Source organism: Diorhabda carinulata, chromosome 3 (genome assembly GCF_026250575.1).
Source record: "Diorhabda carinulata isolate Delta chromosome 3, icDioCari1.1, whole genome shotgun sequence".
Lineage (NCBI taxonomy): Eukaryota > Metazoa > Arthropoda > Insecta > Coleoptera > Chrysomelidae > Diorhabda > Diorhabda carinulata.
In genome coordinates this window covers 105065-119619 of record NC_079462.1, presented here as the reverse complement: position 1 = coordinate 119619, position 14555 = coordinate 105065, and the positions used below count along the sequence as shown (strand labels likewise).

The 14555-nt window shown below is 29.0% G+C and overlaps 1 protein-coding gene across 1 annotated transcript in view; it reads left to right on the top strand.

Moving 5' to 3' along the window:
* The window catches only part of LOC130891870 (calcium-activated potassium channel slowpoke), a 38204-nt gene that overhangs the window by 13749 nt on the left and 9900 nt on the right, over nt 1-14555 (top strand). Inside the window, exons 8-17 of the mRNA XM_057796930.1 lie at nt 311-421; nt 1187-1292; nt 2913-3065; nt 3150-3305; nt 3881-3901; nt 5662-5774; nt 7459-7614; nt 8239-8315; nt 9743-9814; nt 11127-11177. Coding sequence (XP_057652913.1) covers nt 311-421; nt 1187-1292; nt 2913-3065; nt 3150-3305; nt 3881-3901; nt 5662-5774; nt 7459-7614; nt 8239-8315; nt 9743-9814; nt 11127-11177 — 1016 coding nt within the window. The remainder of the gene's footprint in view (nt 1-310; nt 422-1186; nt 1293-2912; nt 3066-3149; nt 3306-3880; nt 3902-5661; nt 5775-7458; nt 7615-8238; nt 8316-9742; nt 9815-11126; nt 11178-14555) is intronic.

The window sequence follows — 14555 nt, the reverse complement described above, 5'->3', positions numbered from 1 at the left end:
TTGGTATACATTATGCTGTTAATAGTTTTTTCAAATGTATTACTCGGTTTTTCGTATTATTTTTAGAATAAACAACAAATCGTATGCCAAAATTAAGTGATCCTTAATTACGGCGATTCCGGACTTTAGTTCCACTTTGTATATTTAAAAAAAAATCGAAGTTTTTGTACGGTTTCATAAAAGTTGACATTATTTTTTAGTGACGTATTAATAATTTTTTTCTAACCGTTTAATTGAAAATTAAACTTCGATTTTTGATAAAAAAAATTTATAAAACACGTAATGATTTAATTTAATTAATTTAATTTAGGCACATAGTTGTATGCGGGCATATAACATACGAATCGGTTTCACATTTTCTAAAAGACTTTCTACACGAAGATCGAGAAGACGTCGACGTCGAAGTCGTTTTTTTACATAGGTAAGTCTTTAATAAAATACTGATTTACCTGTCTATTTCAGTTAATTTTTACAATATTTCGCATGTTATATAAGTTTTCAGGATATCTTTTATTTTAACTTGATAAAAATGTATTTATAACTGAGAGAACGGTTCATAATCATGATCATATTGGGGGTTATAGTTTTGTCGATTTCTACAATTTTCTAGATACTATTCAACCAACATTTCATTGATTTTCAAAAGGAGAGCAACTAGTATAAAATCGTCATTCAATTCTAAAATATTGCGGTTTCGAAATAGCTTTTATCACAAATATTAACGTTGCCTTATATCGATACATAAATCGATGGATATTTTTAGAAAAGAGCCCGATTTGGAACTGGAAGGTCTCCTGAAACGACATTATACCACGGTGGAGTTTTTTCAGGGAACCATGATGAACGCAGTTGACCTTGAAAGAGTCAAGGTACCACTTAAGGCATTCAATCAACGTTCTTTTGAATGAAAAATTTCTGAATATACATTATTTATTTGCTTTTTTTTTTAAATATTTATATATATTTATAGCAGCGTACACATTTGAACGTTGCAAGATTTTTGTGTGATAAATACGACAAGCTGAAATTATTCGTGAAAAAAAAATCTTGAAACGTTAAGATATGGTAGTGTCCGTATTTAGTTTAAGCGAGCCTCTGCATGGTGAATTATGAAAATGTATCTAAAATTTGAGTATTAAGTTTATGGCTTGCCTTATTTTTATGCTGAAATTATTGGAATGTGCAGGAAACCACCAGACCTAGAACTGGAAGGTCTTTTCAAGAGACACTTTACCACTGTAGAATTCTTCCAAGGTACCATTATGAACCCTATTGATCTGCAAAGGGTGAAGGTGAGTTTTGGGCTCAGATATTTCGCGTATAACAAAATTTACCATAACTCTAACCCCAATTTCATTGTTTGTAAATAGTCACATAATAAGTGTTTTCTTCACATATTTTTTTTTAAATTTAAATCGACGATATTTCAATACATATTATTTTGTATGTAAAATAATTTTTCTCAATAAAAATTAGTCACTTGAGGTAAAAATCTCAAAAGTGAAAAAAATACACTCATGATAGTTTACCTTCTACGGAATTATTAAGTTATTTTAAATGGTACTTTGAACGCCCTCTAACGATCTTAAACGGAACGTGATTGAATGTTTTGTTGTATTTCTGTGATAACTGAATAAAAGTTTTGTAAAATATCTATAGATGTCGCATTTCTATTAGAATGAAAGTTGTGTGTTCGTAAATAAGATGGCGTTACCTAAATTAAATACATTTAATAATTATTTATTGAAATATCTTATACTTATTCCGACAAATTAATGTTGATTTTATAAAAAAATAAATGTTTTAACGCATGGATATGCTGTTAATGATTCCATGGTAAAATGTAGTTGATACGATTCATATGTAACAATTAACCTTTATAGTTACACTTTAGATACTTCTTTCTTTCAACAAACAATATATTCTGAAATAAATTGCAGCTTTATACACGAATGTAGAAGAAAATTAAAACGGAAACTTTTAAATAAACTAGTTTGAGAAAGAAGTATTTGAATAATTTGATATTGCACGTTGTGTTGCCGATGTTGGCCATTTACAAACATAATTCTGTAATAATGGCGTACAGAAAGTTTACAATGTCCGATAGTGACGATTTTAGGGGTTTTTATTAGATAGCATAGTGGTTTAGTGGACAGGAAACGTCGTGAATATATCTAATTATATAAACAAGATCAAAATATATTTCTAATGAATTCTAGTAGAACTTTGTGTAGAAAAATGGATATACGCGAATAAAATAATGTATCGGTGAGGGAGTGACCATTATGATGTGATATTAAGATTTTTTTTAACTGGTTCATTTAAATTATTCAAAAAAAAACGATCTCCAGTTCTGTTCTGATGTAAGTAGTAGGTCTTGTATGAGATAATAAATAAATCGTGTTCAAATCTCTAGGTGAATAAATTATGTAAATATATAAAGAAAACTCACAATTCAATAATTTAAAATGAATAACTGGAGACTTGAACATGGATAAAAAGCATTTTGAAAAGACATTTATATAAATATTTTTTTAGTATTATTATTTGTTTCTGTTTGGAATGTTTGTAGATAATTGAAGCATGAATTAAATTAGAATAGATTACTTACTAAACATAAACCAAAAAGTATATACATAAATACATTAATCATTAAATTGACAACACTTCTCCGATACTCAATTCCATTTTTTTATTCACGTTGTTTATTGTTGTTTATTTTGGTAAATAGCGTTAGAATGTAAATTTCCGAAATATTTCAATTGTTCCAAGTCATAACATTATTATCATTATTGTGGAAATTGTTTATAAGAAATAATTTATTTCAAATGTTTTTTCTTGGGATAAATGAAATGAAACTCTCAGTTAGTGGTGTTGCATTTTAGAAACAAATCTTTTTTATTGCGTTTTAGGTACATGAAGCCGATGCGTGCCTAGTTTTAGCCAACAAATACTGCCAAGATCCAGATGCGGAAGATGCAGCTAACATTATGAGAGTTATATCGATTAAAAACTATAGTGACGACATTCGGGTTATCATACAATTGATGCAATATCATAATAAGGTAAAAAATTTTTTATTATTTCGTTTCTTTACAATATGTATCTCGAATGTTATTATAAATTTGTATTAAAATTGAACAATTCAGGCATACTTGTTGAATATACCATCTTGGGATTGGAAACAGGGAGACGACGTCATCTGTTTGGCAGAATTGAAATTGGGATTTATAGCACAATCATGTTTAGCGCCGGGATTTTCTACAATGATGGCAAATCTTTTCGCAATGCGTTCTTTCAAAACGGTAAGTTTAATCATATAAACATAATCAACATGTTTCGCAACAACTAGAATTCTTCGAAAAATTCAATTATTACCATTATCCAGGATCATTAGCCAGAATAGTAGTTTTTTATTCCTTCAACTACTATCCTGGTTAATGCCTCGATGAATATTGAATTACCAAAGTGACACAAGTACATTCTTTGGTGAATTGTGTTTTTTTTTTTGGCTTAGATTAACAAATTGCGAAGATGATTTTATATTTTTTGAAGAATAGTCACTTACTTCAGTTTTTGGATTTGGAATTATTATTTGTTCCTAAACAATTGCGACGGAAATAATATCGGTTGTGAATAATAATTGAAATTAGAAGATTTTTTTTCTAAATTCATCGACTGAAGTAAATTTTTGAATATTACGTTCGTTCTCTATCTATTTATTTGCTATCGTGGTATTTGTATTTAACATTAATGAGGAAATATTTGGATTAGAAAAATTAGAGATAGATAACGGATACAAACATTCAAATTATTATATTATTTTTTGCTTACATTTCCTTAATCGGTATTATATACTTATTTAGAAAACATATTTTAGAAATATGCGCATCTATCGAGGGTAATTATATATTTTATTTAGATATATTACTAACGGTGTTTATATAATGGAATTGCATTGTTTTGAAAGTATATCTACATATATAGAGTGATTTTATTTAATTATTTTTCCAATTAACCAACTAACTTACTATTATTAACGTATTGTTTGTATTCATCCGGAAAATTATTGGACTTATGCTAGAATCTTTGAAATGTATTTATGTTTTTCTGAATGAATTATCTTGTACAACCATTCTAGTATATTTTCTGGTAATTTTTCATGAAAAAAATGTTCCAATTGTCAAGTGCACGTTTATCTCCGTAACAGTGTATTTATGTAAATTTGATGAAATTTGATTTTCTTTAAAATGTGAATGATTACAGTCTTCGGATATGCAAATGTGGACCAATGACTATTTGCGCGGAACTGGAATGGAAATGTACACAGAAACTCTAAGTCCATCATTTATAGGCATGCCCTTTCAAAAAGCCACAGAGTAAGTCGGTCTAGCAATTGTCCTCCCTAATAATATTAACCTCTTTATTTTCCATTTTTTTTTATGTTTCATCTTCCGTTCCCCTAATACGAATCAAACTCTAAGCTTTCGACATACTCATTAATTCCTTGGTTATAACTGTGTGTAAAAAAGCTTTTGCTTGTATCTAAAATTGGTGTCTTTTTTTTTTTAGGTGGACAAACAAAAATAATATTATACCAGATGCAATCGAAAAGTAGGTCGTAAATTGGATGCACCGCTCAGTTGTGTTCATTTATGTCCTATTTTTTAAATATTATATTACGTACCTACTATTAGTGTTTTCAATTTCAATTAATTACATTTTTTATAAATTATGTATAAAGCGCAGGAAATTACGTATTACTGAAAACTATAATATCTAAAACGGAAAAGGACTGAACTGAAAGTAAAACTGATAGAACCAACCGTTCCCTCCAGCTAGAAATAGAAGAAAAAAAAATTGTATAAAATTTGACATTTGCTAGACCGATAATGGTTCAAACAATTTATTTAGAAATTAGATGAATAATTATTGTTAATTGACCGAGATATTTATTTATATAAATTCATATTTTGATTCTATTACTAATCATTTTAAATTGATTTTATTGATTATTTAAAAAATTTTGGTCAATGGGCAAATGTTTATTGAGAAAAGTAAAATTTTCATTATTTTTTTTTTTTAGTAATAAAGTGAACATTAAATACAAGGAGGGTAATATAAACAAAATAGATACTATGTAAAATATAATGATAACTGGATGCTATGCACTAAATTTTCTAACAAAACGCACATTTATTTCTTTAATTTTAACACATGAAGTTTGCCTACAATAATTTTATTAAAATTAAGTTTGATAATGTTTAGTTTCACCTATCTCTCAATCCTTTTGCTGCAGTTAATTATTTTTTCTCGTCCTGATGATGAATTATGAAAATTTGGCGACAATATTCATTTTCTCTCTCCGTTCGAGACACTTTATCTATATTGCGCGTGCTTAATGCGCGCAAAAGTTGCGCAGAACTAACCGAAGCGCTCGGAGGAGAGAAAAACCGATATCGGTGATATTAACTTCATCCAATTTTTTCATTTGTAATTCGTCAAACTTAATTTTGAAAATATAATTTATGGATTTGCAGTTTAAATTTTAAATGGAAACGAATTTGAGGCGGTTTAACGCTTTTACACCAAAATAACTTCTCGCAATGAGTTTTAGCAGTTTTACTATGATTCTATGTAGTAGTGTATTATCGTTTTCAGTCTCCTGATACGCAAGTTTGGCAAAACGATTATCTACAAGGAACGGGATGCGAGATGTATACGGAAACGTTGTCCACCTCGTTCACTGGCATGTCGTTCACCCAGGCTAGCGAGTAAGATGTTTTTCCAAAAATTTAAAAAAAAAATTGATAAAATCAAAATAGAAAAAAAAAACAAATTAGAAACAATATTTCTATTTATATTAAGTTTCGGTAGAATTTAGAGTAGAGATTATTTATTCTAGTGGGTACAATGATAACATATGACAATTTAGAGCATGTAAAACAAGTTAAATGCCAAGTTATTCCAAAAAATAAATGAATATTCCAATATTTTTTCAATACTTCATGACTTTGGACTTAGTAAACAAAAAGTTTCGTATATCAACTCGTTTTATTTCCTAGATGTAAATTATTTATTATAATATTCACTAAGAATTTTTTTGGATAGCTTTATTTTTTTTTATATACGCAAAGTCACGTGAATGAGATATGCAATAATTTCAATGCATGATATTTCTTAAGGCCGCTTGACACGATGCCATATTTCTTAATCAAAAGCATGCGCAGCTGAAGTTCATTTAATTGTTTCATACAAGATCTCCCATCATCATTTTTATTACTTGCTAGTTGCTATTAATTAGACTATGGAGTCTTTTTCATATTTTATTTAACTTGAAATGCTTTTATCTAACACATTCTAACTCTAACCTCTCTTAAATTATTCTTGAAAAAACATTCTGTCAAATTTCTGAAGGCTAAAGACATAAACAAGTTATGCAACCCTACAATGAATTAATATTAAGGCCTGTTTACACGGATTTTAGCGTATACTAACAATATTAAGACTCTCTTAGCTTTCCTATGCTCAATTTTCATTTGAAGTTTTTCAAATGTTTCCTTATCCGTTCTCGAATGATTTTTATTTTATTTTATGATTTCTCATCTAATTTCTGAGACTGTTCCACCATCATATTCTGTCCTTGAGACTGAAAAAGCAAGAGGGCAGCAGGTATAATTATAGCGAGTTATGTACTTCTTTTTATTCACTTTACTTTTGAGGTTAGGAAATTGTTTACTTTTTCTTAATGGAATTTTGATTAGTGACAATTATGACGCCTCCATTGAATTGATTTTTTGTCATGTCAAGCAGCCTTTATTTATATACACATGTATTACATTTATTTTTTTAGTGAAATTATAGGCACTTTTTAAATTGTTTAAATAATTTTTTGGAGCTAATTGATATATACATAAAATAATTTGATCGTCAACGCGTTTCTTTTCTTAATATTTCATCTGCAAGTGTTTTTAAATTGCTTTTTGTAAACGTTTATTTTTGTGTGTTTTGTAGATACTGAAAAAATGTTTTGATTATTTTTAGTTGAAAGTACTTGCATGTCTATTCGAATAATTAGAAACAGATTTAAATAGTTTTAATAGGAGATAATTTGAAAGCATGAATGGTTAGATAAATCTACTGCTTCGTTTTGAAGATATAAACGGATGGGATGTTTCTCAATTTACTATAATTTTTGTGTATTCCACTCATTTAATCGAATGTCTTTTATTCGTTTACTAAATCGAATGTGTTTTCTCAATACCATTCAATAACATATAAAAATACTAATTTCCTTTAGTTATAAATGTAATATAAAACTAATACTACTACGCCTTAACACATTATCGAATAATATTTGTTTTTCGTTATTCAATATTTTGGTATTAATATCGTTGAAAATTAGTTAACACAATATGGTGATTTTTTTTTTCATTACACCGTTTCTTTTGCGTTTAGGTTATGTTTCATTAAACTCAAGTTACTTCTGTTGGCGATAGAAGTTCGAGGAATTGAAGGGGCGGATACAAAAATATCCATCAATCCAAGGGGAGCCAAAATCGTTGCTAATACTCAGGGATTCTTCATTGCTCAATCAGCTGATGAAGTGAAAAGGTGAAAGATTTACTTCATTTTTTTATTTTATTTATTTACTTCTTTATAACCAGTGAAAAATTACGAGCATTTACAATACTTTATAATTCTTACAGAAGTATACAATACCTGTACCTGTAGGAACTGGTGCCTTACTTACTAAAAATAAAATAATAAAACAGATAATATACATGCTTTTTAATAAAAATAAGTTATTAAAATATTTTGCCACATCATTTAAATTATCAATTTTAGTTTCAGTATTAGATATAATATAGTCAATTTTTTATTTTTCTTATAATTCTTACCCATTTTTAGATTAATATAATTTTTTATTATTATCACAATTATTTAGTATTAAATTTGCTATGATTTTATCTATTATTTTAACAAATTTTTTATATTCTAATTTCAAATTTTCATTACTGGGATCTAATCTCAGTTGTTCTTTTGTAATTAATTAAATGAATTATTGTTGTACAGATATGAGGAAATTCCAAACGCAGCTTTATTCTCTAGTTACTGAAAAAGTTGGTTCCTATAACTTTACAATAGAGAATTTGATGTAGATGTAAAAGTCTGATGAAATTTATTTATTCAAACAAGTTATTACTTTTTTAATCTAATTTTTATTCGCAATTTTAGGGCTTGGTATTATTGCAAAGCTTGCCATGAGGATATAAAAGACGAAACTTTAATCAAGAAATGCAAATGTAAAAATTGTAAGTATCTGTTGTTATAAAAACGAAATACAAAAATTTCCATCATAATCATACTTTTGGTGGTTTTTGTTTTGGGGTATTACGTACTTTATGATATACCTACATACATGGTGCACAAAATATTTGATAGAATGGAATTACAATGGATTTGGTAAATAACTATTTAAATATTGTATAAAACCGTAAAATAATATGGGATATGATTGTGATGGTCGAATGAAAATTGTTTATATATTAAGAGTGTTGGAAAATCATTTACTGAAATTTATTTTTGTGATGACTTTTAGTGGCTGTACCACAACGTAACTGGTCTCATGAATTAGGTAAATGGCAATGATTTTCAATTTGTCTACAGAGCACATTCCGAAAATACAACTTTTTGAAATATAATTTTTTTTTTTTCAAATCAATATAACTATTTAAAAAAAAAAAATAAAGTTGTGTTGCGGAATTCGCTCCGTGCCTGATTTTGAGGGCCAGCTCTATTTTTTTTCCATTAGTTCCTTTTTCTGCTGTATCGTCAACTTTGCATTGAACATTCACGGTTTGATTTAAAAAAAAAATCACTTTAGGACTTGCCATTGGTTTGAGTAGTATTTAAAATAAAAAAAATCTACCAAATTTTTTTACTTTTTATACAAGTTGTCGTAATTTTTATCGTGAATAAGTCGTTTTCATTTTGTTCCTTTCGAAACATCACCCCGGTGGGTTGAACTATTATCAGAATATCATAGGCGCTCGTTTGCTATTATCTGTCCTAAAAACGCGGTGATATTTTCGAATTTCCGTCATTTCCTCGATTCGTCACAAATTTTCGCCGTGTTCTTGGTTTTTTACGGTACATGTATACCGAAAAAAAATAATTTTGGAATTTTTAATGTACATTTTTCCAAGGACAGATAAATTGTTTCAAGTAATACTTTGCATACTTTTATTTGGTTGAAAAAAAAAAAATAGTTATTAAATTGGAAGTATAAAAAAATGATACCATTTCATGTCTACGTGAAACTAAAATTAAAAAATTAGACAACATGTATTGAATGTTCACTGATTTTGCCTGTGTTTTTATTAACTTGAATGTAAATTTTCTCTCACACGGTACCTTCTTGCACATTTTATATGCATGGCTAAGGCATCTTTAAAGAAAAGAATATATATGAAAAAAAGTACCACCCAGAATAGATTTTATTTTGTAAAATATCAAGAAAAAAGTAGAACCCCTAAATTATACCGTAATATACGGAGTTGTATATATTTAAATTTTAAGTTGCCGGTTGGATTATTTGGCAATTAGTTTTGTTTCCAGATCTTCGCATCGTAAATGAATTATCGATTTGTTCTTTTTCTTTTTTTATTTATTTGGTACAGATATTTCGAACGTTCCGAAGACGACACGACATTTTTTTCGTTGTTACATTTTTTTGCAGATGTCGGAATGATCATGATGCAAACGGGCATGGTCAAACAAAGCCTTAACGCCTGTGAAAGATACTTGGATGGTAGGGCATCCGAATTTTTACGCTTTAAGCTATTTTATATGTTACTGTAATGTGTGTACACTTACGTAGCTTATTATTATTATTATCGTAAAATAGCTCGATACACAATTATTTGCCTCGTAAGATTAGCGCTCGTATTATCATATAAATAATTTAGTAATTAAGTACGAGAATCGGGAAAATAATCAAAATCATCGACACTAAACTAATTTTGAACAATCAGAAATTCATAAAATGGTAATCAATAAAGTGTACTGACTAATTTTTTTTCATAAAACAATTGCAAAAACTTTTTTATATAAAACATTGTCAATGTCAAATATTTACTCTTCGAAGACAGATAAAAATCTTTCTATGAATTGTGGATTATCTTATTCTTTTTTTTGATTATTTATAACTTCTCGACAACGACAAAAAAAACGCCGAAAATCATTACTAAGAGCGCGTTTTAGATTTGATAAGCACTTTTATCGATTACTGTAATCGAACGTTGTTTCTTCTGTGAAATATCCATGATTCGCTGTGTCCGCCGTCCTCGACGATATGTGTCTAGTAAACCCGTCGATGTGGCCATAGTTGTGCGTAAAATCCATTTTCTTTATGTAATTTATCGTAATGCTATATATTGTTGTAACTTAGTGCAGCTATTAAAATGATATCGAAACTACCATCTCTACTACTTCTTAAAATTATGGTAGAAATTGGATGTTTTTGGTTCCTTCGACCGGGACCGTCCTCGGTACGGTGACGATTCTGTTCGATAGAGATTACGGTTACCGTTATACGAAACATTCTGTTTCGCGTTCCAACCGTTTGTAAACCGTTTCCAGGACGGTCTTATCGATACTTGGTTGATTGAAAGTACTATTACAAGCTGAAGACTGCGCAGAAACTATCTATAAACTAGTAGGTTGGAACAAACCTGGAAGATATTTTCCGCGCAATCTCCGGCTTGTAACAGTACTTGCTATCAATCAAATATCGAAAAGACCGTCCTGGGAACGGTTCACAAACGATTGGAACGCGAGACAGAATGGCCACTGTGCCGAGGACGGTTTTTTGATGGGTTGGAACGAACCTATTGTCGATAAAATAGTCGTCTGTAGTAGCATTATTGATTTTTTTTCCGGTAAATGTCATATATGTCATTCTTTCAGAACCGTTTATTTTATTAAAATGACAATTTATAATCGGTTCCAAAAAAAAATCTAATTGCTACCGGTTTCGAGTTTATATGATAAAGAAATTTGATATTCGTATATTTTTGTTGAAAAGAAATATGAAAAATTATTTGATTTGATTTATTATGCAGTAGCGACGTTCAGGAAAGGCATCAGGACCATACAAATGGTTGGTCTAGCAAGTATGTACTATTTTTTCTGTCAGTGTATTTGTTGTGCGTCATCGTCAACACTTGTATGTTTCACACTATATCACATTTATCACGAAATTACACCAAATGTATTTCCCAAAAGGGAGTATAGATACGAAATTGAAGTTAATTAATTAATATTCAATCTACTAGTTGTTGAATTTACGTAATTATATCAATTACGGTACTGGCTTGTAATATATATATATGGAGAAACAGAAAACTGGCAACTACATTTTATAAAATTAACACCGACAATTTAATAGAAACGAATTTTTTTCAGTTAATGTTTGTGGTAACAAAAAATACTTGTAATTAAAAATGTCAATTAAAAATATACGTTTAAATTTTTGATATGTGACATAGTGTGATCGGCTAATTAATGTTCCGCTTTGTTTGTCTATTTATAGCAATCCGACTGGGTCGAATTTTTCTACTTTTGTCACAATAAATGAAAAAATTTTCGAGTGACTCTCAACAAAATATATTTAATCGATCAAAACTAACGATAATTTCCTATACTAGTTTTCTATCGATCTCTCAAGCTTTGGAAGTTCATTCTTTTTGTCTTGTTATTCTTTTTTATTCGTTAGATTTGTTATAATCATTCATCCATCTGTCTTCTATTCGTAAAACATTTTTCTCTATCAATTTCAATTTGTAGAATTGCTTATGTTTAAAGTACCAGTCCCCAACTAATATTACATTAATAGATTTTACATTTTTGTGTTCATGAAACTTGTTTCCGTATTAATGTATTCGATAACTTTTGAATATCTTTTGTGTGGTCCTTTTCCCTTACGCGAAACTAGCAACAGACTCTTTTTCAAAGATTATATACTCGATAGATCTGCCACTCTGTATAAAAAGTTCGATCCTAGCGACATCTCTCGGACTGGCTCCGAACCAAGAAAAAAGATTTGATCTAAGGTTCATATCCATGCTAATTTCGCGGGAAATTTGAAAATAACTCTAGTAATTTTATATGTTCGAAACTAGTTGTCGCATCAAATTGTGAATGATACTAAAAGTATTATGCAAAATACTTTCATTTTCAAATATTGTTGTTTACCAGAAAATATAAATACATGAAATTAAAATGTTGTTTAAATGAAGTATTTTAGTTTCATTTACAATTTATGTGACAACCAGGTCGGACCATCTAAATTTCACAATTAAATAGTTTATATAAGATATAGGTAGATGGAATATTGAAACACGGATGATTATTATAATTTTTATTTTGTTTTTGACATTTTATAACTATATCCACAAATAAAAAATTTTCCTTCACACTTTAGCAGGCTTAGGACTGTCAACAGTTAAATGTTGGAGTGTTTAAAAAATGTTTCTGTTTGTACATGGTACATATGCAATGGTATATAAAAAACTGATTTTATAACCGTGGATAATTAATAATCACCGTTGTTTTTCTTGCAGCTTTCCCTATATTTAACGTATGCCATATTCATCACAACATCGTAGTCTTTATATTGTTGATATTTGCCCTTCAAAATTTTATTAATAATACCTATGTAGCGAAAGACGCATATGTTAAAATTAATGTTTACATAATCCTTATGATCTGGACAAAATATTGAGGAAATGTCTGTCAAATCCTCCAAACAAAACATTTGTTTCTTTATGCCTAACGAATTGATTAACTGGGATAATCTTTCGAAGATTTTATCAGAAAAACTTTTAAAAATATCACAGAATTTTGCTGAAGGCGAACATAAAACATTTTTTTTCATGTTCCCTAGAATATATTAATGAATTTGCCTTAATTAATTCGTTCGACAATATTATATTTTTACACAAGTGGCATTTGAGACTTTTAAATAATTTCTTCGCTACTGAACCTGCCACATAAGGAGTAACAATATCAATTCTTTTCCTCTGCATATCTTTTTACTAGGATCATAAGAGGTTTACTGTCACAGTAAATATAAGTACTTACCAGGTAAATGTAGAGTTGGCAGTGAAAGTTTTTTTAACCTGCCATTGGGGTTTCTACAAATTGGTTCAAATATTCTATGTGATGATAATGCTGTATCTGCAAGCATTAATTTGGGGTTATTTATTGTTTGCAACCAAATTCTGCAGACGTCTTCATTCGTAGGAATGAAATGTCTATAAAAAAAGTAAAATAAGGATAAAATCATTCAAGAAAATGATTTCCTAAATAGAAATTAATGAAGTTAGGTAGAAAAGAGTTATTCTCTTATAGATATGAACTTGATTTCAATTTAAATATTTTTATGTTGATGTTACTCATATTGAGTAAGTTAACACGACAGCACAATTCGCAACAAATAATAACTTTTAAATGCACAAAAATGCAAATGGCTTATAAACAAACAATATCAAACAACTTTGCAAGATGGACGTTGTTCATTCAATAATCTTAGGTTGTTTCTCGATGCATGATTGCAACTTAGTTTCAGAATCCAGATTGACAAACATTCAAAAATAAAAAACACCAAAAAGTAAGCTTTTAGATGTGAGCCAGTAACAGAGATGGCGTTGAAAATCGTTCTGAACTTAACCTATTCCAGTGCACAGGCCCTGCTCTTTTTATAGCGATAGTATATTTCTTATTGAATGTTACGAGCGATTTTTGATGATTATTTTCGTGAAAATGATTCGAATAAGCGATTTGTAATGAACGAGTGTCAACCAAAAACGTGTTAAAGAAAAAATACGCCTAAATCAACTTATTATTATTACTAGTAAAAGTAAGTAACGCGAATTTTGAAAAAAAAAATCATTCTGAAACTTTTTTTTTAACAATAAATATTTGCACAGAAGATTAGCATAAATCGCCGAGTCTCGATAAGAATTTTTTTTATTGACAATTAGAATTTTATTTTTAAAAACTTTGGTTAGTAATGTAACCAAAAAATATCTTTATTATATATTGCAAAGCTTCTTATACGAACATATATTATTTTTTACAGGCAAGAACAATGTCAAACGTAAATATTTTCGATAGAGACAGGACCGGATTAAGATTTATAAGGCCCGGGGCTAAAATAATGACGGGGCCTCCTTAAGGAATTCGGAAACCCGGAAAAATTAAAAAAAAATCAACATCAAAACGTTAGATTTGCGGTATCAACACATCAAAAAATATAGAATGTTCGTTAGTGCCCCAATTGGACCTGGGACCCGGGGCTATAGCCCCAAGCCGCTAGATTAATCCGGCACTGGATAGAGAAATAGATTATAATATCGATAACGGAAAAAAATGAAGAGAATCTAATAATATAACTTCGATCATATCATATACTATTTGCTCTATCGATTCTCATAATTATATTTGAAAAAATTAAAAATGTTTTTCATTATTTTTGCTACGTATAATTC